The sequence below is a fragment of the Lipotes vexillifer genome, unplaced genomic scaffold (genome assembly GCF_000442215.2).
Source record: "Lipotes vexillifer unplaced genomic scaffold, Lipotes_vexillifer_v1.1 scaffold730, whole genome shotgun sequence".
NCBI classification, from domain to species: Eukaryota; Metazoa; Chordata; class Mammalia; order Artiodactyla; family Lipotidae; genus Lipotes; species Lipotes vexillifer.
Window position 1 is genome coordinate 556627 of NW_006793934.1, and position 26623 is coordinate 583249.

The window sequence follows — 26623 nt, forward strand, 5'->3', positions numbered from 1 at the left end:
TTTTTTGCGGTACGCGGGCCTCTCAGTGTTGTGGCCTCTCCCGTTGCAGAGCATAGGCTCCGGACGTGCAGGCTCAGCAACCATGGCTCATAGGCCCAGCCACTCCGCGGCATGTGGGATCCTCCTGGACCGGGGCATGAACCCACGTCCCCTGCATCGGCAGGTGCACTCTCAACCACTGCGCCACCAGGGAAGCCCTGTTTTTCTTTTTAATGATAGTTAAGTCTGGTTAACTTGTTGTTGTCCTCCAAAGATTTTCTGTAATTTCTTCTTAACATTTCTTTACCATTTTGGCTTTTGATGAAATTATTGTTTTTAATTGACATTGACTTCAAATGTAATTCAGAATTGTTCATGTAGATTAGAACACTCTCTAAGTCTTGTCTTTTTGTTATGCCTCTTTTTTTTTTAAACAGGTAACTTTAAGACCAGTTAAACTATGTAATCTTAACTCTCCAGGAACTCTTTCTGGAGGAAATTTCTCTACATAGAAACTTTTTCAGACTTACAAGTCCAGAATTAATATCTTGACCCTCTGTAATAGAGTGACTGATTTTGACCTTCTGAGGTGGTCCCTTCTTCACTAGGGTAAAAGAGCTTGCTTTCCATAGTGAGCTCTTTGAGTTGGATTCTGTCTTTCTTGTTCAGCTGCCTTTGTGGTATCCTTACTTTTAACACATTTGGAACTTCTGAAGTTTCTTTTGGATCATATTAGACTTTCTTTTGCTACAAGTAGGTCATGATTGCTGTTAACTGGTTCTGTTCCTTCCTAAGTGAAAGGATGGTTAAAATGCCAGGATCTGCTGCTTCTTGTGGTAACAGTTCTCACATTGAGGTTCCATAGAATTTCATCAAGTCACAGCTATGGTTAATGAAGGAGCAGAAGGTAGTGAGAGTGGAGAACAGAGGGCAACTTTCTTGAAGCAACTTTCAAGTCATTGTTCTTTATTCCATTTATTTTCCAGGGATATATGATTAGCAATAGGAAGGGACATGTGAACAGCTTTGTATTTAATATTTGATGTTATTATTATTATTTTTTTTTTTTTGCGGTACGCGGGCCTCTCACTGTTGTGGCCTTTCCCGCTGTGGAGCACAGGCTCCGGACACGCAGGCTCAGCGGCCATGGCTCATGGGCGCAGCTGCTCCGTGGCATGTGGGATCTTCCCGGACCGGGGCACGAACCCATGTCCCCTACATTGGTAGGCGGACTCGCAACCACAGCGCCACCAGGGAAGACCTTGATGTTATTTTTATTAACAAATGACTTCTTTTTTTTTTAAGGTAAGCTTTGTTTATGGTGGAGTTAATACTTATATATATATCCTTAGAGGATATATATCCTTAGAGGATACCCTTAAATAAAGATAAGGAGGATACCCTTAAATAAATCAAAGCCAGAGTAGAGTTGTGACTTAGAGGTTGCTGATAGGAAGCAGAAGATCCTGGAGCCAGGCGGAGAGATCGCTTCATAGAGAAACTCTATGGATTGTATTATATACATACATATTATATATGTATTTATATACAGTTTTCACTGATAACAGCTGATATCAAGGAAGGAATGTTGAGGAAAGGTAGTAGCTCCTATTCAGAAGTGACTTGGTGGGCTTTGGGCTGGCAGCAGTGCTGATGTTGTGGGCCATCACATGGCTTGTCCTGCCACTAGGTGGAATACCTACTATGTAGGCTGCCCCTAAAACACACATTTTATAAGTAACTAATTAAATTGACCAAACAAGATCATGGTCAAGTAATGAAATGAAGTGAAATGAAATGTTGAAGAAATATTTATTTCAAACTAACACTAAGAATTGGCTCAGCTTATTATAGCTGTTTGGGTTAGTTATAAACACCTGTAAAGCAGTGTTTATTATGCAGAATTTTCACCAGTCTTATATAAAATTTTCAATATTTATTATTTATTTGCTACCCTTGCAAATAAAAAAACTAATGTTTTCTATTTCTGTGTAAGAAAATTACCACAAACCTAGTGGCTTAACACAACACGTATTTATTATGTCACAGTTTCTGTGAGTCAAGAGTCTAGGCATAGCTTAGCTGCATCCTCTGCTCAGGACCTTACAAGATTGCAATCAAGCTGTTGTCCAGGCTGCAGTCTCATCACAGGCTCAACTGGGGAAGATCCACTTCCAAGCTCACTCAGGTAGATGTATTTTTAAGCACATAATTTCAAGTACCCTTTTTAGCTGAGTTTTAATAAGTCTTAACTTTATTAAACCTTAAATTTATCTATCAGTTATTTTCTCAGGCACTTACAAATTCTCTTGCTGTGTTTAATAAGCCATGTTATATATTTTGTGTACAAAACAATGTTTAAATGATGATATATAAAGCTTTAAAAGCCTTAAAATTTAAAATATAAATAAATCATGGTCAAGCATATAGTTAGGTGAAATCTAGAATTTAATAATAAAATATATCAAAGAATTCTTCTGAGAGAGAACTGATTTGGCAAGGTGGGGGGTCACTGGTGACTTTGACAAGATTGGATTCAGTGTGTGGACAAAATTTAGATTGAAGTGGGATAAAGATAACTAGGAGGTGAAAAAAATTTTAAACTTTTAAAGGAGTTTTGCTGTGAAAAGAAATAGAATTGGGGCAGTATGTGGAAGAGGACATAGGATTAAGAAAGGGTTTTATTTTTAATGTTTAAGATGACAGATATGGCACGTTTGTAATGCTGATGACAGTGATCCAGGAGACAAGAGAAAATGATTTGGAGAGGTAGTGACTACGGTGGGAGCAGTCTTTGGCTGGGAAAGAAAGGGTGGGATCTATTGAGCAAATGGAAGAACCATTCTCACAAAGATGCAGGGGCAGTTCAACTACAGTATAACAGCTGGTGGGAAGATGGTAATTTTTTTCTCTAATTGCTTCTATTTTCTTAGTGAAATCAGATATCAGCTCAGAGAGAAGATTAGAGCAGGTGTTAGGATTTGAGGAGAAGCTCAGAAACAGCTATTCCAGAGACAGTGAAAGCATATTTTCTAAAGGAATATAATAAGAATTTTGCATGGTGCTACATATATACTTGCATATATACTTGTCTTAAATTTAAAGTGAGAACCAGTCAGCATGTTGATTATTTTTCTCCAATAGGCATTGAACAGGAAGAGAGTTAGGTTTAACCAGGATTGTTGTGTTCTCCCTCAGAAAAGTATGAAACAGTAAGAGAGGAACATTGGATTTCAGTATATAAAGGGATTGATTATCATAACGAATTGTGGGGTATCATTGAGGAAAAATGGGAACTGAAGACATTGAATGGGTTAACAAACAGTAAAAAAGTAGATGGAATCAGTAGTCTAGCTGTTTGGCTAGCGTTGATGTTATGGCAGTGGCGTCACTTGAGAAAGCTGGTGACTTGGGCTATAGAGATGGGGATGCTTGAAGTCAAGATGTAAGGGATCTTGCAGCTGCTGCCCATAATCCAATATAGAGCATGATGGTGGGGGAGGGATAACTGAAGTGGAGTGAAGATAAAAATTATTGGAAATGAAGAAGCTGAAGAGGAGAATCTGGATCATTAAATGGATCGTCTCTGTAGATATTGAAATCACCAAGAAGGAGGATTCTGTTACTGGAGCAGTGGAATACAGTCAATGACATGTTAAAATCATGTACTGAAACTTTCTGAAACTATTCCTCTTTTGAGTTCCTCTCCCAACCACCACCAGATTACAAACAGATTTTTTAATAAAGTAAATATGTTTATTGAGAAAAGCATAGATAAGACATAAACTTAATAAAATGAGAATGATCCATATTCTCACCATTATAGATATTCCCTATTTATATTTTGGTGAATATCCTTTCAGACTTTTGTATCCACACAAAAAAATCATATATATAAGATCATGCAATACATGTTATTTAGTACTTTGCTCTTTAAAACTAACCAGAGGTAGCTGCAAATAACTGCAAACATATGAAGAGATACATCATTTTGAATTGCTATCAGGTATTCCAGGGTATGGTTGTACCATAATTAGTCACTGTTTTACTATTGCTGCATAACAAATCACACTAAAACTTAGTGGTGTTAAACAATAGTAATCACTTATAATCACGTGGTTTCTGTTCAGGAATTTGGAAAGAGCTTGGCTGGGCATTTCTCTCTTGGAGTCTTTCATGCAGTTGCAGTCGTATGTCAGCTAGGCTGACTGGGACTGGAGGATCCACTTCTAAAGTGGTTCACTCATATGGCTGGCAGGTTGGTGCTAATTGCTGGCTGAGGCCTTGGTTTCTTTCTACATGGGCCTCTCCATGGGGCTTCTTCTTGTCATGGGAGCTGGCTTCCCACAGAAAGAATGATCCAACAGATGCAGGCAGAAGCTGCAGTGCCTGTTGTGACCTATCTGCAGATAGTCACTTCTGACATTCTATTTGTTGTACAAAGTCAGCCCTGATTCATTGTAGGAGGGGACTACGCAAGGCCGTGAATTACCAGTGATCATCCTAGGGGTTGGTCACCACAACCACCCTTCTACTGGTGGCTATTTAACTTGTTTCCAAGGAATATTATTATACCTGGCATCTCTGTGCCCTGTCTTAAGTATTTCCCTGTAGTTTCAGAAGTGGAGTTGCCAAACTACTTTTCAAAAAGATTATTATACCTATTTAATTTCCAGATCAGTCTATGAGAGTATACATTCCCCTCACCCTCACCAATACTTAGTGTTTGTAATTACTTTAATCTTTGCTAATCTGATAGACATTTTATAATATATATAGATATAGATATAGATAGATATAGTATCTCTTTAATTATTAGTGAGATTGAACAATTTCCTTGTGTCTGTTGGTCCATTGCATTTCTTTTTTTCTTATATTATTACTGAGATATTAGTTCTTCATTGTGAAATTTATAAGTGTTTTTCTCACTTTGCTATTTGTATTTTTATTTTCTTTTAGTCTTGTAGATATTTTTGATGTTCATGTAGTCGTCTGTTTTTTTTTCATCATATTTGGGTTTTTGAATTGCTTTGAAAGGTGAACCCTACCAAAAGATTATAAACATGTTCCTGTATATTTTTTCTAATACTCTTATAGGTTTGTTGTTGTGATTATTAATTTGTATAGTATTAAAATTAAATATTTAAGAATTTACTTTTGTGTTTGGTATAAAGTTAATATCTAAACTTTTCATTTAATCAACCAGTGTTACAGTGCTGTATTTTTTTTTTTTTTTTTTTTTTTTTTTGCGGTACACGGGCCTGTCACTGTTGTGGCCTCTCCCGTCGCAGAGCACAGGCTCTGGATGCGCAGCCTCAGCGGCCATGGCTCACGGGCCTAGCTGCTCCGCGGCACGTGAGATGCTCCCAGGTTGGGGCACGAACCCATGTCCCCCGCATCGGCAGGCGGACTCTCAACCACTGCACCACCAGGGAAGCCCTATGGTGCTGTATTTTGATCAATCCATCCTTTCTTCACTATACATGTTAGTTTTCTACTCAATATCCATTCTCCCTAACCTTCTCCTGTTAGAACTCCAATTTTATTCGGCTCCCTACCCTGCAGAAAGTAGCCATGTGCTGCCACCTTCCCCAACCCTTGGAAGTGAATCCTAATTGAGCCAAACCAATCATGGTGATTCCACTCCTCTCCTGATTGACTTAGGGATGGATATTCAATAAGAGCTTCAGGGAAGATGTGCTTGTTCTTAAAGAAGGGAACCAAGAGAGGAACAGTACTTGATTTCTTCCTCTGGAGAAGAAGTCTAGGAGAAATTAAGTTTGGGACAATGCTAGCTCACCCACACTGGAAGAACAAAAGGAAGATAGCACCTTAGTCCTAGATAGCATTTTTGAGCTTCTGAATTAACCTCTCCTGTGACTGTGTTAACTCAGGTATTTGAACTGTGTGAGGTGATAAATGTCCTCATCATTTAAGCCTCATTGAGTTAGATTTTATGTTACTTGCAGCCAAATGCATTCTGATACACCTGCAATGTGAAATGCAGTACCATACCATTTATTTAATATAGTTTTATACTAGATATTAGTATCTGGAATTATAAGCCCTATTCCTCATCCCCATTTTTCTTTTTCACATTTTAACTCTTCCTACCCCACCCTTTTTTTCCAGAAAAACTTAATATTTCTATCTCTGCTTTCTGTTTGGTTTCATCTGTCAAATGTATTTTTACCATCTGCTTGTATTTAGAATATTTCTTAATCACTGCGTTAACACACAGGTTTGTCTTTTTAAGATAATATGTAGTTACTTAGATTTTGAGGGTTTTTTTTTAAGTAACAGCTTTAATGAGATATAATTCACATACCATACAATTCACTGATTTAAGATGTATACATTTTTATCACCCCCCAAAAGAAACCCTGTACTGATTAGTAGTCACTTCCCATCCTGCCCCCCAGGACTCAGCCCTAAGCAACTACCAATCCACTTTCTGTCTCTATGGATTTATCTACTTTGGACATACATATAATAGAATCATATACAGTGTGGTCCTTTATGACTGGTTTATTTCACTTATTTTCAGGGTTTATCAATGTTCTACATACATCAGTGCTTCATTTCTTTTTATTGCCAAATACAATAGTATTTGTATTCTATGCATATACCCCAATTTATTTATCCATTTATCAGTTGCTAGACATTTGGGTTGTTTCCATCTTTGGGCTATTATGAATAATGCTGTTACAAACATCTGTGTACACGTTTTTGTGTGGACATATGTTTTCATTTCTTGGATATAAACCTAAGGGTGGAATTGCTGGATCATATGGTAACTGCGTTTAATCATTTGAGGAACTGCAAGACAGTTTTCTAAAGTGTCTGAACCACTATACATTTCTACCAGCAGTGCTTTAAGGTTCCAATGTCTCCACATGATTTGGGGGTTTTTTTGACACTAAGAAAGAACCTGAGTTTTTATGTGTGTGCATTTTTTATCGTGGTAAATATACATAAAATTTACTGTTTTAATCATTTTAAAGTGTATAATTCTGTGATATTTAGCATATTCACAATGTTGTGCAGTTGTCACCACCATCCACCTCCAGAACTTTTTTATCTTCTCAAACTGAAACTCCATATCCATTAAACACTAACTCCCCATTTCCTCCTCCCCCAGCCTCTGGCAGCTGCCGTTCTACTTTCTGTCCCTATGAATTTGTTTCCTCTAGGTACCTCATCTAAGTGGAATCATACAGTATTTGTTCTTTTGCCACTGGCTTATTTCACTAGCATAATATCTTCAAGAGAATCTGAGCTTTTTTAAGGTGGTGTTTGGTACATGCATCTTTCATCATCTTATTTTATGCTGTCTATATATCATCCTGCCATGTCCTTATATAATATTATTTCCTTTTTTCCCTCTCTGTAGAGGAAATCTCTAGATTTTGAAATCAGCACCCTACTTTTAATTCTCTTATTGTTCCCTTTTGTAGTTCTTTTTATGTTATATGTGTATATTTGTAGTTACGTATATGACATAAAGGGAACTGTGTTATGGTGAAGAGATTAGTGGCCAATTTTCTCTTGCCCATATTTCTTTTATTTTATTTTTTTGGTATAATATAGGATTTTGGACAAAATTATTATTACTAAATTATCTTTATGTAAACATTACATTAGTGTTTAAAAGCATAGACTCTGGAATCTCACTGCTTGTTTTAATCACACCTCTGCCACTTGCCAGCTGTGTGACCTTGGTGAAGTTATTTAAACTTTCTGTGTCTCAGTTGTTACATTTGTCACATCAGGATAATAATATTACCTGCCTCATTGCTAGGATTAAATAGATTAATTTACTTAGTGCTCTTAGAGTAGTACCTGGCACATAATATGTGCTATATAAGAGTTTACTGTTATTATCATTAGCATTCTCCTTGAGGAATTATTGTTGGCATTTACATTTTATTTTATAAAAATTAATTTATTGTTTTTGGTTAACTGTGTGTGTGGTTTTTTGTTTGTTTGTTTGGTTTTTGGTTTTTGGTTTCTTCCTCACTGCTAGGATTTTTATTATGTCCTCTTTCTTGAAGTCTTATTGTCATGTTTAAGTTATATCTGTTTGTACTACTCTGAGTAGTTTTTTCAGGTGTGATCCGCTGTCTTGTTTACCACTATATTTTCAGTCCCTAGAACATAGTTTGGCGCATAATAGGTGTTCAATAAAGATTTGATAAATGAATGTGTGCCTGGAGTCCTTGCATATCTGTTAGGCTCTGGCCAAAGGGGGCCTTAGAGGGAAATTGCAAGGCAGCAAGAGGAAAAGGGGACTTGCTTCTTTCTGTTTGAACCCTGTTTGCTTCCCATCATCCCAGCAATGTTTCTTCACAGCAGCAGGTCCTTCTTCTAGCAAGGCTTGAGTCCAGTTTGCAGTTTCTCTGACTCTCACGGTACAGTCGTCCCTCCATACCTGTGGGGGATTGGTTCCAGGACCCCTCATGAATACCAAAATGCAAGGATGCTCAAGTCCCATCTATAAAATCGCACAGCTCAGTAGGCCCTGTGTATCCAGGGTTTCTGCATCCACGGATATGGAGAGCTGACTGTACCAACCACTGAAGCCACACATCTGAAAAACCAGCACTGCTAGCCAGTTGGCACCCCCTCCTCGAGGTCTGTATGCTAGCCCCACAGGGCCCTTCCTCCAGAAACCCAGCAGCAGCCCAGCAGCTCCCTCGTAGAGATCTAAGTTCCAATACCTCTATGAACTTCTCAGTCTTAATTTGTCTCTTTGCTTTGTTCCCCAACCTTAGAACTGCACTTCTGGTACTTGTTCCCTCCATGATACCTTAGTATTCTCCTTGGCCTCTCCATTTCTCTAGTTAGCAACTTGATTCCTCCTTAGGGAATTCTCTCTTAAAATACCCTGTGTGTCTTCTGACTCCACGCTGACTGAGACAGCTTATCTGTCTTATGAAATTATGTCACCTTTCTGAAGGTAGACTCTATCAATAACTATTCTCTATATCAGGGATCAGCAACTGCAGCCTGTGGGCCAAATCGAGCCTGTGTCCTACTTTTGTAAGTAAAGTGGTACTCAGACATAATCACACCCATTCACTTTCCTATTGTCTATAACTGTCACTTTGCAAAGGCAGAGATGAGTAGTCATGATAGAGACCACATGGTCCACACCACCTATAATGTTTTCTGTCTGTTCCTTTATAGAAAAAGTTTGCCAACCCCTATCCTACATCTATAGTTAGCAGAATTTTTGGTATTTAGTAGACATGCCAATAAAAAATGTTAAGTGAGGGAATATATGGAGGAAAGAGCCAAAAAGGGAGATGGTAAAAAGAAAGAACAAGGAGGAATATAGAAAAATTTACATTTTAACGGTGATGAAAATTTTATTTATTGAGTTCCAGATCAGATATAGGGGAAAAAAAGAAAGTTAAATTGGCAAAATTTTACCTTTCATTAATTTTCTGTTTAAAAATATAAAAAATCATGTAAATAAATTTTGCTTAAAATATATTAACCTTTTAATTGAACTGTTATGAAAAAAACATTGAAATTATATCTACCATGTGTACTTGAATTTTTTTAAATCCATGAAATAAGTTAAAATATGGCAGTATCAGAATAATAACTTTTTAGAGTTGACTGAGAATTGTAAACAGGGCACAATAGAACTGAAGTAGACACATAAGTTGGTGTTAATGACTTTCGGGCAATGTAGTTGATTGTGAAGCCATTTGAGAGATGTTAACAGCTACACATACTTTGTAGTGTACATTTAGTGACTGAGATCAGTAAACTTTTTATGTTCTGAAGAACTAGTTTACAGATAGTATTTATTGAATAATTTACTACATTTACAATTCCGTACATATCATGCCCCAAATCGTATGCTGTAAAATCTTAGTATAACTTCCAGTACAGTGAAGCACTTAAAAAATACTCTGAAAATAACATTGAGTCTATCAGAAATAGTGGTTGAATTTGTCAAAAACATTCTATTAGTAAGGAGCTGAGTAGAATTTTAGTTTTACTTTTTGGTCATTACTGAGATTCATTACTGTACATTTACCTAGAGAATAGATTATCCCAACCAGAGCTGCTTTCCCCCTCCTCTGAACTCCTGTGTGTATCTATTATAATAGTTTCCTGTTGTTGCTACAAAACATTACTGTACACTTAGTGGCTGAAAACAACACACAATTATTATCTTACAATTCTGAAGGTCAGAAGTCCAAAATGGGTCCAATGGATAAAAATCAAGGTGTCAGCAAGGTGCATTCTTTTTAGGAGCTCCTAAGGGAGAACGCTTCTTGTTTTTTCCAGCTTTTAGAGGATGCCCACATCCCTTGGCTTGTGGTTGCATCACTTAGCCTTTGCTTCCATCATCACGTCTCCTTTACTGTCTCTCTTATAATGACGCTGTGATTACATTGGGCCCACCCAGGTAATCCAGGATAAGCTTCCCATCCCCAAATCTTTAACTTAATCACATCTGCAAAGTCCCTTTGCCATTGTAAGTTAATGTATTCAGGGGATTTGGGGAGGAACATGGACATCTCTGGGGGCCTATTATTCTGCCTACCACATCTTTCTTCTTTTATTTAGAATCATTGAATGTCAGGGCTGAAAAGGACATTGGATGAAAACTTGTCCAATCCCTTTACTTTACACATGAAGAAGCTGAATGAAACCAGAGGCTGTTTGTCTGCCTCTAAGCACTCTTTAGGTGTGAATCAGGCCTAATTAATGTTTTGTATGCCTAACTATACTTACAATAATACCTTGAACATTTTAAGTACTCAGTAACTATTTATTGCCTGAATGATTAAAAGGTTAGTGATAGAAACCAGGTATACCTGGTCTCTGACTCAGTTATTTTAAGTTAGTGCTAATAGAAGTTTATAAAAAGCCACTGACTGACAATACCATAAAGGGTAGAGATTCATTTATTCTTATATTTTGTAATTGAAAGGAGGAAATTATTCCTTCTTAAACATGACTACCTTTTTTAGTATTACATTTCTCTGTCTCTTGTCTCTTGTTTTTCTAGAGTAACTCATGGAATCCGGATTTAGTTTCTTTGATATTCATTGCCATTGGGCTGGGTTGATAAGATAAACCTGTATTTTCTGTAATGCATATTTTTCATTTCCTTTTTCATATTTTTCATCCAATATTTAGGACAATTTAAAAATCAATACTTATCTTTTAAAAACTATTTCATAACTTAAGGAAAAATTTTAGAAATTTAAGTTTATTTTTTTACTTATAATTTTTCTTCCCTTGTTAAGGAAGGATAGTTTGGACTCTTGGTTAAAATAAAATGAAAAAAAAATTTTAATTAATTAATTAATTTTTGGCTTCGTTGGGTCTTCGTTGCTGCACACAGGCTTTCTCTAGCTGCGGCAAGCAGGGGCTTACTCTTGGTTGCAGTGTGCGGGTTTCTCATTGCGGTGGCTTCTCTTGTTGCGGAGTGCGGGCTCTAGGCACGTGGGCTTCAGTAGTTGTGGCATGTGGGCTCAGTAGTTGTGGCTCGTGGGCTCTAGAGTGCAGGCTCAGTAGTTGTGGCGCACGGGCTTAGTTGCTCCGTGGCATATGTGATCTTCCCGGACCAGGGCTCGAACCCATGTCCCCTGCATTGGCAGGCAGATTCTTAACCGCTGCGCCACCAGGGAAGTCCCAATAAAATGAAAAATTTTTTAAAGTTTATCTGGCATTTCTTTTTGAAAAACATTAAAACCTAGATTTTAGGTTTAGATTGTCATTCAGATAGATAAATCACTTACTATTTTCCAAGAAAAAAAAGCTTTGTCTGATACTTGTGCAATGACTGATTTTCTTTTGTTAATATTCTTGTAGTTTATATAGAATCTGATTTATTGTTATGTGAGTTTGGATGTATTAGGCATGGTTCTTGAAATAAAATATACCAGAAGCTTTATGTTCTAAGCATTTAGAGTCTTTTCTCACTTGTATCAGCATGGTTTTTCATTGGCCCTATACATTTATACATGTCTAAATCATATACACGTTTCTACAAATACTAAGATTGCAAATAATTCTATTTTTACTTTGTCTACAAGAATGGTACATGTAAAGTGCTTAGCAACTGTAAAAATGGACCATGGTAAAAGTGCCCAATAACTGATAATGTTTATTATATTGTCATGCTGTCCGTGAGAAAAATGTTAATTATAAGTCAACTTTAGAATGCATTCATTATAATAAATTATATTCATTGGGTGAAAACATAATCCAACTTTTCTTTTCTTGGCAGCAACTTGAATTGGTGGAACCAAGTGGCTGGATTCACGTTCCTTTAACTGATAATCATAAGAAGCCAACTCGCACATTCATGATACAGATTGCTGTTCTAGCCAATCATCAGAATGGAAGAGATACCCACATGAGACAAATTAAAATATACACACCTGTGGAAGAGAGCTCCATTGGTAAATTTCCTAGATGTACAACTATTGATTTCATGATGTATCGCTCCATAAGGTGACCTTGAAATAGAACAAAAGTCATTAAACATATCTTTATCTTGTCAGTAAATATTAAATCTGGTATCTTTATTGAAAAATGGATCAATTATTTTGCAATTTTTTATGCATTGAAAAGTATTTTATTGTAACTTTAATAAATAACTTTTGGGTCATACTATGTTTATTTTCTTTAACATATAATAAAGCTCACATATTTTATAATTATTAAAATGAATTTGAGCCAATCATTAAATTTTTCCTTATATCAAAAGAAAACCAGTTGAACTGAAAAATTTTAAGATATACACAATTTTTTACTAACTAGGTAGTTATTTCATATAGTGATCATGCATTACAGTAATGATTTACTGCATGTTTGGGAACAAAACTATGTTTTACCAATAGATATTATCTTTAATAGGCCAGAATTATTTTTTTCTATCCAGAGGAAGCTTCTTCTATTAATACTAGGTCTTTTTAAAAACTGTGTCAAAATAAGCTTAGCATTCAGTGTGTGATGAGAACCATTCTGATTTGGGGAATGTAATTAATTGTGTCATAATTATTGTACTCCCATGAAATATTTTTAACCCTATGGTTGTCTATATCCTGATATTATGTCAGCAATTGCCAATATAATCTGCTGTTTTTTCTAATTCTAATGCTGTTTATAGAATAGTTAGTTTCAAATTTGTGTCTGACACTGAAGCATTCCCTAAGGGATAATGTAGCTCACGAAAATTTTAAAAATATATGAAATTGTTCTTTACATATAAAAGTATTTTAAAGTCCCTTGAATGAGGTTTCTTTCCATGGTTTAACATGAGTCGATTTGATTCTGTATATCTCCCCCGGCACCACCCGCTACCCCATATCCTTACTTTGGGGGAGACAGAACTTCTCCATATTGGCTCTTTTTTTTTCTTTTTGTGGTTGTGCTGCATGGCTTGTGGGAATCTTACTTCTCCGACTAGGGATCAAACTCGGGCCCTTGGCAGTGAGAGCATGGAGTCCTAACCACTGGACTGCCAGGGAATTCCCACCATATTGGCTCTTGTTTGGGAAAGATTCCTCAGAGGTTCTTGCATTACTGGGTAGACTGAAGTCTTAAATTAGCAAAGTTTAGGAAATAATTATGTGTTTGATTTATTCTGGCAGAGTACTAATTTACATGGATGCTATAAAAAAATGAAGGTTTCATTTTTTTCACTCAGCAGAATCTCAGCTCTTTTTTCTATGAGTTCCACAAAGAGTTTGTCATTTTCATTCTGTTGTCTTTAAAGTAAGAAGCGTGGTAAGTGACTGTATGATCACCAAAAAGTCTGTGACCAAAACTCATTTGAGATCAGTGAGTTACGCCCAAGCATAGATGTCAGATGCTGGGAAGGGTAGAAGAAAAACAGATGGATAGGAATTAAAAGTAAAGGAGAGAATCAAGAAAATAAGAAGAGCAATATATACTTGGCACTGTATTGATGTTCTGCGTTAGTCTGATAAGGAAAACATTCATGTAAACAACAGGCAGAGTCTAAGAGGCAGAGAAATCTAATAAAAAGTAAAGGAAGTTTTATTAGTAATAATGTTACTACTTGCTAACTGCTTTTTAAAAATTTGCTTAAAAGAAAAAAGGAGGAGGACTAATTATCATTTACCTGATCCAGTCTGTTATTTCCTACTATTAATAGTTTGTGAAAAAAAACTCCTAAAATTAGGAAGAATTAAGAAGAATGTTGAGAAAATTACTATGTTTTCTAGTTCTACTCCCTTTCCCTGTTTTTCATAAGCCAGCTGAGCACCTCATTAGGCATGGGAAAACTTGGTAGCCCGGGATTATGGAGGTAATGCTTCCCCTTATTTTAAGGATTATCTGAAGTTCTGATAGACCATGTGTTACATTAACAATGCATAATTATCTGAAGCAGTTTCATTTCTCTTTTGAAAGAGCAAATTATATAGCCAACAAAAGATTTGTATCTAGAATATATAAAGAACTCTTCTTATCACTTAACAGGAAGAAGACAAACAATCCCATTAAAGTGAGCAAAAGATTTAAACAATCATTTCATCAAAGAAGACATATGATTGACAAATAAGCATATGAAAAGATGCTCAACTTCATTGGATGTTAGTGAAATGCAAATTAAAATCATAATGAGATACCATTTCACAGCCACTAGAATGACTGTGGTTAAAATGACAACGAGGAGGGGGAAGGGTAAGCTGGGACAAAGTGAGAGAGTGGCATGGACATATATACACTACCAAATGTAAAATAGATAGCTAGTGGGAAGCAGCCGCAGAGCACAGGGAGATCAGCTCGGTGCTTTGTGTCCCCCTAGAGGGGTGGGATAGGCAGGGTGGAAGGGAGATGCAAGAGGGAGGAGAAATGGGGATATTATGTATAGCTGATGCACTTTGTTATACAGCAGCAACTAACACACCATTGTAAAACAATTATACTCCAATAAAGATGTTAAAAAAAAAAAGACAGTTGCACGTGTTAGCAAAGATACGGAGGAAATGGACCTCATGTCAAACTACTGATGAGGATGTAATTAGTGTATAACCACTTTGGAAAACATTTTGGTAATTTCTTAAAAAGTTAAACATATACCTGTGTATGGGTATTTACCCAAGAGAAAAGAAAGCGTATGTCCGTACAAATACTTGCACATGAATGTTCATAGCAGCTTTATTTGTAGTACCTAAAAACTGGAAACAATGCAAATGTTGATCAATAGGAGAAGGTATAAACAAATTGTGGTAAATCCATATAATAGGATACTACTCAGCGATAAAAATAAATGAACAGTTAATACATGCGACAACATGGATACATTTACAAAATAATTATGCTGAAAGAAAGAAACCACAAAAAAGAGTATATAGTGTATGATTCTATTTTTTTTTTTTTAATTCTAGAAAGTACAAACTCATCAAGTGATAGAAAGCATATTAGTGGTTGCATAGGATGGGGAGCAGACAGAAGCAAGAAGGTATGAATTATTTGGGGGGATGACAGAAATGTTCATTATCCTGACTGTGGTACTGGTTTCACAGCTATATACATATGCCAAAATTTATCAAATCATACATATGTGCAGTTTATTGCATATCAATCATACCTTAATAAAGCTGAGTTAAAAATAGCTTATTCTACCTGTTTCACATAGGAATCACCCAAAGAGGCTAGATTTGACATAGTTATATTTCTCACTGTATAGGATCTGAGAATAAAAAACGAACATTGAAAAGCCATCTTAACAGTTAATAAAACAATGACAGCAAATTCACAGATTCATCCGTAATCAGTATACTTTTTGAGTATTGATCAAACTGCAGTTATGAGATTTAAATATTTAAATTATACATGTAATTGAAGCACTAGACACTTTAAAAATCAGCTTATTACCTGTGGAAATACTGTCACAAGGAACTCTTTGTATAAAACCGTGGAATTTTAAAATACAGCAATGCACTGAAGGCTAATAAATACCCAACTCTAAAAAGACTAATAGATATTGAATGTTGAATTAGACATAATAAGGAAACCAAAGTAAATCTGATGCAGACTTTGCTTTCCAGTTGCTTATAGTCTACTAGGGGAAATAATAGGTCTCCGATAACCAGATCAAAAATTAGACTGGTAAGATCTCTAACTGGTGGATGGAAAAGAGAGAGTTACTTCCTATTCAGAAGTTAGAGGTGAAGCTAAAAGAAGGCGTTGCGGAGGAGGTGGAACTGTAGAAAGAAAGACTATTTGTAATATCAGCTAGTTATTCACTTTTTAAGCCTATTCTCGAATCCAAACTGTCATTGTTTTTACGTGAATAACAACAATTAATTTGAAACAGATGATTTGTATGTTAGGGATCCAGTGATGTTTTGTACATTTGCTCTCGTTTGAAAGATTCCAACAATTAAAACACAGACCAATCTTGAAAAGTAATTTTAGACACCATGCCTTCTGTTCTTTTAGCCATTATGACTACTAGTTTAGTACAGATTAATACACTACAGTATAAATTTTTATGAGTATAAAATTTTATAACTCAAATACAAATATTTGATATGTTTCTAGTGTTTTAGAAAATTTTACTTTAAATTCTTAATAACATGTTGCCTTATTATATGTCATTTTTAATTGAATTCTTGGTTCAATTACCTTTTAAAAATGATAAAAGTTGCAAAATATGTTAAATTAAACCATTAGGGAAAATAAGACTTTGTAGTTGTGGTTATTTGGAGACACTTTTGCTTTGTGGAGCTCTTAAACCAAGTTAATCTTTTGCCCACATTGTTTTGATTTTCCCCACATCTACTATGACTCCCTAGAGTATGGTGTTTGGAAGTGTTTGCCGTACAAGGCTGTTTACCAGCCATCTACAAGGAAGCGCTCTGTGCTTCATGATCTGCCATTTAGTTGGGCCTGCTTCTGTGCAATGGTGTCTAGAAAGCGTTAGAGAGAGGAGGACAACAAAGGAAAAAGCCTCAGGGATTAGTTTATTAATTATCCATGATAATGATTTATTCTATTAACAGGACATATCTTAAGGCTAATTAATTACAACTCCCCCCCCACTATAAATCTAAGAAAATGTCTATAACCCATGGCAATTTTGTAAGAAAAGTTGAAATTATTTTTTAGTAATACTAACCAGTCTGTGTTTCAGTTTTATGTGAAAGTACCCTCCCATTTTTCTATGGCTAATCCTGCCACCATTGTTTGTCTTCTCTTGTCCTTTCTGGTTAAAAGAATCAATTTACTATTTTGCCAATATAAGCAAAATTACAATGATACCAACTTAAAGTTATTCTATCTTCTTACGAAATCTTTTTCTGAGTGAATTGGTATTTCAGGAAGTGGTATTTCACATCATGTATAATTGAAGCTCTAGTATTTACCATCTCAGTTGTTTTAATTACTGTACTTGTGGCCGTAAGCTTTCCACTGATGCAGTTCAATGGTGACCATAAGATGTTTTTCCACTATGTATTTGCTTTTCCGGTGTTGAGAGCAAATTACGATTCTCTCCCTGTGGTCCTAGAAGTAACTCCCCCAACTGTTTTTATAGACTTTATTCTGAGACCAGCTCTCCTCTGTACCCTGGCATTCATCTATAGCTGGAGATCCAGATTTTAACAGATCATTTCCTGTTATTACTATAGCAGTATCAAAATTCTGATCACTTACCAAGAAGCAAAGTATCCAAAACACTGAAGTAGAGAGTTCAGCCAGCTGTTTGTTTTTCAGCTGTTAAAATTTATAAGAATCACATGTTAAATGAATATGGAGGCATAATGAAATAGAGGGTAGGCTCAGTAAAAGGAGGATGATAACAAGCCATCCAGCCATTAAGTTATAACACACTCAGGTGTCTACCACGACAAAGGAAGGGAATTTTACTATTTATCTTAAAAACAGTGCTTATTTTTAAGGTAGCATTCAGTAACTGATAGGAGATGCAAGGAAGTCCTTGTCATGAGATTCAGAAGTCTTCTTTCATTTTTTTCCATCATCCAGGCTGTTTAGAACAAAATTCATCATTTCTTTCTTGAAAGGTTCAACTGTTAGACTGGTATTTGGGTGTAATTTTGACTCTTCTTCCTTCATCTTTACATACTCAGTAACTGTAAGCCCTGCAGATTCTTTTTCCACAGTAATTATCACTTTTGGTTTCACCCCATTCACATCATTCTAGGTCAGTTCAGTCTTACCAGAAAAGAAACGACACCGGATAAAACTTTCTAATGTTGCAAACTGGAATAGATGCTAACCGCCCAGTAAGTTCTTTAATACACATGCACATTTCCAGAGGTAGGAAATGAATATCACGCTAAATGAGAAGCTCCAGTGCTCTCTTACCCTGTCCAACTAGTTCTAAGCCAGTCTACTAGACCCACTCTTACCCCTAATTCTAGTTCTGAATCCCTTAGCTGCTGGTAGCTATTTCTTGTTTGTTCTCTCTTGGCCCTTTGGAATTTCATGATAAGGACTATTTTTGTAGCTTCAAACTTGTCTCCCCTCAGTGTTGTTTCCTTAGGCCACGTTGGGTAAGTTTTCTTTATTTTGATCAACTGAATAGTACTCTCTATCCCATACTATCTCTAATAACATAGCTGATCATGTTAGTAGCACTGTGCCAATGAAGAAAGATAAATACAGTTTGGCATATGACATTTACTAAGGCTGGAAAGCATGCAATACATTTTATAAAGAAATATTTAGAGGGGAATAACCCACATGTCATTTTGTCATTATTAAGGATACTTGATTACTCATCCCTATTAAATAAAAAAGTTGTTGACTCTACAATGCTGTGATCAGTTGTACTGCCTATAGTCTCCAGGAGAAAATTATTGCATGTTTTTTCAAACAATCAACCTATACGATTGAATGCCTTATATCCTGTATAGAATACAAATAAGTAGAAAACGTGTTTCCTATTCAGAAAGAATTTACAGTCTAGCTGATGATAGCTAGGAACATAGAGACATTCACACATACTTAACAAAAGGTAATATTGACTGAAACAGATAAGTATTATTTTAATAAGGACAAATATCTCCAATGCCCAGGGTAGTCAGTAAGGTTCTTATGGAAGAGAGAGAAATTCATGTACATAGGGGTATCTGAAGAGGCCTTCTTCTTAGGTTATGTACAAGTTGAGAAATAGTGAAGATGAAGGTCAAAGTATCACCTTCTAATAGACAACAAACTGAGGGATGTGTTTTTAAGTCTTAGCTAATTTGGGCTTTTCTAATAATGAATCCTTAAGATTCATGTCATAGCTGGTTGCACTGAATGGGTCGGGGAGCTCCCTAGAAGGAGAATGGAACTGAGCCATATAGCTTCAATTATTCTTCCTATATTTACAAATCAAATGTTTACCTCCTTGGGGATGGAGTAAAGGGGTGGAGAGAGGCTCCGAGTAAAGGAACTGAGTTTCCTTTTACTTGGGAATCATAAGGAGTGGGGAAGAAGTGTTCCAAAATTTATACTCTGGTTCCAGAACAATGTGTAGGTTTAAGTGGGGAGAGAGAAAATGGGAGAGCATTTTAGGCATGGAAAGCTGTACACATTTGTGAAGGAATGAGGAGGTTATATTCAGACTACAGTAAGCAGGGTGTTAACTTTAGTAACTATGTAACATCAAGTTATAAGATGGAAGAAAGGTAGGGCAGGGTGGGGTCAAAGTTTAATCTTACCCTGTTATGTATAGGGTAACTACAGTTTTATATGCATACCCTTATATTCCTCTTATATTTAATGCTATATTAAAACTTTGGGGGAGAAAAGATGCAATGTGGGCATCCTAACACCCACCACCATTATAAGTTGTAAAGGAGACTGTGGAATTAAAAACTATTTTTTGAAACTAGTTTTATGTAAGTCAAAATATTTAGTTAATATTTGTCTTACATAATTAAGATTGGACCTTGGAGAAGACTATCAGAAGTTTGCCTGCATAAACAGTTGGGTGGAAATCTGTGCTTTTCCAAAGGGCATTCCTCAGAGGATGATGCTTGTGGAATCACGGAAATGTCCACCCAATTTGGATCCACCGTTCCAGGTTCCCTCCTTCCATTCCAGAGGTTTAGATAATAAAGGAAATTCTTAGAAAAATCTACTTGTAAGCAAGACCATCAGAAATCATACATACATAGCCCCAAATAAGGCTCTCAAGTGGCCATTATAAAAAATTTAAGTTCTTGGAATATGGCATGTTATGTGTTTAAACAAAGTCATTAGTAGAAATACAGCTTGATTCCTTTGGGTCCAATTTGTGCTTGTCTTACATCTCATTACTTTTGGATTCAAAAATAAGAAAGACTTCTTTTAGAAATGAAGTCTTTGAAACAGTATTAATTCATACTATAATCCCTTTTAAAGATACGTTAACTGAATCATGAAATATACTAATGATATGAAGAAACAATATAGTGTAAGCACAGTTTCTTGTTTTAAATAATAGTAATCATTTTGCATATGCTTTTTGTGTAGCTAGTGAATATAATAAGAGGAAATATTGTTTTAATGGAAGGGTCCTGTGTGTGAAATTTTCTATTATATTTGCAAGCTAAAAGGAAGTGACTCAGTAATATGGGAATTATATGAGCACTTGAATCCTATCTATGTAATCTTTGGCCAATTTTATCAACCTTTTTCTTTCTTCTTTTTTTTTTTTTTTTGCGGTACCCGAGCCTCTTACTGCTGTGGCCTCTCCCGTTGCGGAGCACAGGCTCCGGACGTGCAGGCTCAGCGACCATGGCTCACAGGCCCAGCCACTCCACGGCATGTGGGATCCTCCCGGAGCGGGGCACGAACCCGCGTCCCCTGCATCGGCAGGTGGACTCCCAATCACTGCACCACCAGGGAAGCCCAGCCTTTTTCTTTTTAAGTGTGTGTGTGTGTGCGTGTGTGTGTGTGTGTGTGTGTGTGTGTGTGTAGCATAACATATACAGTGAAATGCACCAAACACTAGCTCAATGAGTAAGGTGAAAGTGGACATCCATGTCCATGCCAGCAGGTAACATACCTTCTTGGAAGCCCTCTTCACATCCCATCTCAACCACTATTCCCTTCCTCCTTTCCAAGATTACCCTCTACCCCTAATCAAAGAGTGTAGCTAAGTTTTACCTATGTTTAATGTACAATAATATACATTATATCCATATGTATATACAAATGTGCAATATATTTTGTATTGGTTTCCTTTTACTCAGCATGATTTTTGTAATATATATTTACTGTAGCATGTAGCTATAGTCTGTTCATTTTTACTGCTATATATCTAGTATTGTATTATAGGAATATACCATAATTTATTTATTCACTCTACTGATGTTGGTTATTGTATTTTCCCAATTGAAGCTATTACAAAATAATGCTGTTATGAAATTCTAGTGCCTGTCTTTTGACTCATATCGTATGTGCATTTCCATTAGATATGTATATAGGAGCCATACAGTAGCTTGCACAGAGGGTACACGTATGCCCATCGTTTGTAGGTAATGCCTGATCACTTTCTAAAGTGCATGTATCCATTCACATGTCAACAGCAGGGAGTAAGAGCCCTGCTGCTCCCCTTACTCACCAATCTTTAGGATTGTTGATCTTTTAAATTTTAGCCACTTTGGTGAATGTAGTCTTACCTTATTGTAGTTTTAATTAGTTATTAGTTCCCTAATAACTAATGAGGTAAGCCACTTTTCATATGTTTGTTGTCAATTCGGATAGCCTCTCTTGTGAAGTATTCTAGTCTTTTGCTCATTTAAAAAATTTGTCTTTATTTTCCTTATTGATCTATAAAAGTGCTTCACATATTCTGGTTATAAATACTATGACAGTTATAAATGTTGTAACTATTTCCCCCTACTCTGTGGTTTGCCTTTTCATTCTCTTAAAGATGGGCTCTCTTAATGAACAGAAATTATTTTTAATGTAAACCAATTTAATAATCTTTTCCATGATGTTAAGTGTTTTTTGGTGCAGTAAGAAGTCTTTTGCAAGCTGAGCATTATGAACATATCCTCTTACATTATCTTCTAAAAGCTTTATTTGCTTTGTTGTAGATTTAGATCTGCAGTCCACCTTAGATGATAGACTTATATTTCAATTTTTTTCTTCCCTATATGGATATCCAATCGACACAGCACCATGCACTGAAGACCATAATTTCCCATTGCTCTACAATGTCACCTTTATTTCAAATCAAGTGTCTATATGTGTATGGTATGTTTTTGAGCTCTCTATGCTATCCAATTTGTCTATTCTTGCGTCAAAACCATACTGTCTTTATTACTGTTGATTTGTAATACATTTTTTAACATCTTTATTGGAGTATAATTGCTTTACAATGGTGTGTTAGATTCTGCTTTATAAAAAAGTGAATCAGCTATACATATACATATATCCCCATATCTCCTCCCTGTTGCATCTCACTCCCACCCTCCCTATCCCACCCCTCTAGGTGGTCACAAAGCACCAAGCTGATCTCCCTGTGCTATGCAGCTGCTTCCCACTAGCTATCTGTTTTACATTTGGTAGTGGTAGTGTATCCATGCCACTCTCTCACTTCGTCCCAGCTTACCCTTCAACCTCCCTGTGTCCTCAAGTCCATTCTCTATGTCTGCATCTTTATTCCTGTCCTGCACCTAGGTTCTTCAGAACCATTTTTTTAAATTAAAATTCCATATATATGTGTTAGCATATGGTTTTTGTTTTCCTCTTTCGTAGAATGAGTTTGGGAGTGTTCCTCCCTCTGCTATATTTTGGAAGAGTTTGAGAAGGATAGGTGTTAGCTCTTCTCTAAATGTTTCATAGAATTCGCCTGTGAAGCCATCTGGTCCTGGGCTTTTGTTTCTTGGAAGATTTTTAATCACAGTTTCAATTTCAGGGCTTGTGATTGGTCTGTTCATATTTTCTATTTCTTCCTGGTTCAGTCTCTGAATGTTGTGCTTTTCTAAGAATTTGTCCATTTCTTCCAGGTTGTCCATTTTATTGGCATAGAGTTGCTTGTAGTAATCTCTCATGATCTTTTGTATTTCTGCAGTGTCAGCTGTTACTTCTCCTGTTTCATTTCTAATTCTATTGATTTGAGTCTTCTCCCTTTTTTTCTTGATGAGTCTGGCTAATGGTTTATCAATTTTGTTTATCTGCTCAAAGAACCAGCTTTTAGTTTTATTGATCTTTGCTATCGTTTCCTTCATTTCTTTTTCATTTAGATCTGATCTGATTTTTATGATTTCTTTCCTTCTGCTAACTTTGGGTTTTTCTTGTTCTTCTTTCTCTAATTGCTTTAGGTGCAAGGTTAGGTTGTTTATTCGAGATGTTTCCTGTTTCTAAAGGTAGGATTGTATTGCTATAAACTTCCCTCTTAGAACTGCTTTTGCTGCATCCCATAGATTTTGGGTCATCGTGTCTCCATTGTCATTTGTTTCTAGGTATTTTTTTATTTCCTCTTTGATTTCTTCAGTGATCACTTCGTTATTAAGTAGTGTATTGTTTAGCCTCCATGTGTTTGTATTTTTTACAGATCTTTTCCTCTAATTGATATCTAGTCTCATAGCGTTGTGGTCGGAAAAGATACTTGATGCAATTTCAATTTTGTTAAATTTACCAAGGCTTGATTTGTGACCCAAGATATGAACTATCCTGGAGAATGTTCCATGAGCACTAGAGAAAAATGTGTATTCTGTTGTTTTTGGATGGAATGTCCTATAAATATCAATTAAGTCCATCTTGTTTAATGTATCATTTAAAGCTTGTGTTTCCTTATTTATTTTCATTTTGGATGATCTGTCCATTGGTGAAAGTGGGGTGTTGAAGTCCCCTACTATGAATGTGTTACTGTCGATTTCCCCTTTTATGGTTGTTAGTATTTGCCTTATGTATTGAGGTGCTCCTATGTTGGGTGCATAAATATTTACAATTGTTATATCTTCTTCTTGGATCGATCCCTTGATCATTATGTAGTGTCCTTCTTTGTCTCTTCTGATAGTCCTTATTTTAAAGTCTATTTTGTCTGATATGAGAATTGCTACTCCAGCTTTCTTTTGGTTTCCATTTGCATGGAATATCTTTTTCCATCCCCTTACTTTCAGTCTGTATGTGTCTCTAGGTCTGAAGTGGGTCTCTTGTAGACAGCATATATATGGGTCTTGTTTTTGTATCCATTCAGCCAATCTGTGTCTTTTGGTGGGAGCATTTAGTCCATTTACATTTAAAGTAATTATCGATATGTATGCTCTTATTCCCATTTTCTTAATTGTTTTGGGTTCATTATTGTAGGTCTTTTCCTTCTCTTGTGTTTCTTGCCTAGAGAAGTTCCTTTAGCATTTGTTTTAAAGCTGGTTTGGTGGTGATGAACTCTCTCAGCTTTTGGTTGTCTGTAAATATTTTAATTTCTCCATCAAATCTGAATGAGATCCTTGCTGGGTAGAATAATCTTGGTTGCATGTTTTTCTACTTTATCACTTTCAGTATGTCCTACCACTCCCTTCTGGCTTGCAGAGTTTCTGCTGAGAGATCAGCTGTTAACTTTATTGGGATTCCCTTGTGTGTTATTTGTTGTTTTTCCCTTGCTGCTTTTAATATGTTTTCTATGTATTTAATTTTTGACAGTTTAATTAATATGTGTCTTGTTGTATTTCTCCTTGGATTTATCCTGTATGGGACTCTCTGTGCTTCCTCGACTTGATTAACTATTTCCTTTCCCATATTAAGGAAATTTTCAACTATAATCTCTTCAAATATTTTCTCAGTCCCTTTCTTTTTCTCTTCTTCTTCTGGAACCCATATAATTCGAATGTTGGTGCCTTTAATGTTGTCCCAGAGGTCTTTGAGACTGTCGTCTGTTCTTTTCACTCTTTTTTCTTTATTCTGCTCTGCAGTAGTTATTTCCACTATTTTATCTTTCAGGTCACTTATCTGTTCTTCTGCCTCAGTTATTCTGCTATTGATCCAATCTAGAGTATTTTTCATTTCATTTATTGTGTTGTTCATCATTCTTTGCTTCCTCTTTAGTTCTTCTAGGTCCTTGTTAAATGTTTCTTGAATTTTGTCTATTCTATTTCCAATATTTTGGATGAACTTTACTATAATTATTCTGAATTCTTTTTGAGATAGATTGCCTATTTCCTCTTCATTTGTTAGGTCTGATGGGTTTTTATCTTGCTCCTTCGTCTGCTATGTGTTTTTCTGTCTTCTCATTTTGCTTATCTTACTGCGTTTGGGGTCTCCTTTTTGCAGGCTGCAGGTTTGTAGTTCCCACTGTTTTTGATGTCTGTCCTCAGTGGCTAAGGTTGGTTCAGTGGGTTGTGTAGGCTTCCTGGTGGAGGGGACTAGTGCCTGTGTTCTGGTGGATGAGGCTGGATCTTGTCTTTCTGGTGGGCAGGTCCACGTCTGCTGGTGTGTTTTGGGGTGTCTGTGGACTTATTATGATTTTAGGCAGGCTCTCTGCTAATGGGTGGGGTTGTGTTCCTGTGCTGCTAGTTGTTTGGCATAGGGTGTTCAGCACTGTAGCTTGCTGGTTGTTGAGTGAAGCTGGGTCCTGGTGTTGAGATGGAGGTCTCTGGGAGATTTTCACCAGTTGATATTACATGGAGCTGCGAGGTCTCTTGTGGATCAGTGTCCTGAAGTTGGCTCTCCCACCTCAGAGGCAGAGCACTGACTCCTGGCTGCAGCACAAAGAGCCTTTCATCCCCACGGCTCAGAATAAAAGGGAGAGAAAGTAGAAGGAAAGAATTAGTAGAAGTAGGAAGAAAGAAAGAAAGAAAGGAAGGAAGGAAGGAAGGAGGGAAGGAAGGAGGGAAGGAAGAAAGAGAAAGAAGGAAAGAAGGAAAGGAAGGAGGGATGGTGGGAGGATGGAAGGAAGGAGGAAAGGAAGGAAAAAAGAAAGAAAGAAAGAAAGAAAGAAAGAAAGAAAGAAAGAAAGAAAGAAAGATGATAAAGTAAAATAAAATAAAGTAAAATAAAGTTATTAAATTAAAAAATAATTATTAAGAAAATATTTTTTTTAAAAATGGACCGATACAACCTTAGGACAAATGGTGGAAGCAAAGCTATACAGACAAAATGTAACATAGAAGCATACACATACACACTCACAAAAAGAGGAAAAGTGGAAAAAATCATAAATCTTGCCCTCCAAGTCCACCTCCTCAATTTTGGTATAATTCGTTGTCTAAAGTAGGGAAGGAAGGAAGGAAGGAAGGAAGGAAGGAAGGAAGGAAAGAAAGAAAGAAAGAAAGAAAGAAAGAAAAAGAAAGAAAGAAAGAAAGAAAGAAAGAAAGAAAGAAAGAAGGAAAGAAAGAAGGAAGGAAAGGAAGAAAGAAAGAGAAAGAAAGAAAGAAGAAAGAAAGAAAGAAGATAAAGTAATATAAAATAAAGTTAATAAAATTAAAATTAATTATTAAGAAAAAAATTAAAAAAAAAAAGACGGATTGAACCCTAGGACAAACGGTGGAAGCAAAGCTATACAGACAAAATCTCACAAAGAAGCATACACATACACACTCACAAAAAGAGGAAAAAGGGAAAAAGTCATAAATCTTGCTCTCAAAGTCCACCTCCTCAATTTGGGATGATTCGTTGTCTATTCATGTATTCCACAGATGCAGGGTACATCAAGTTGATTGTGGAGCTTTAATCCGCTGCTTCTGAGGCT

General features: G+C 36.2%; 1 protein-coding gene across 1 annotated transcript in view; it reads left to right on the forward strand.

Moving 5' to 3' along the window:
- Positions 1-12671, forward strand: part of ANAPC10 (anaphase promoting complex subunit 10) — a 73529-nt gene extending 60858 nt beyond the window's left edge. Inside the window, exon 5 of the mRNA XM_007466901.1 lies at positions 12242-12671. Coding sequence (XP_007466963.1) covers positions 12242-12472 — 231 coding nt within the window. The 3' untranslated portion in view covers positions 12473-12671. The remainder of the gene's footprint in view (positions 1-12241) is intronic.
- Positions 12672-26623: the final 13952 nt, after the last annotated feature.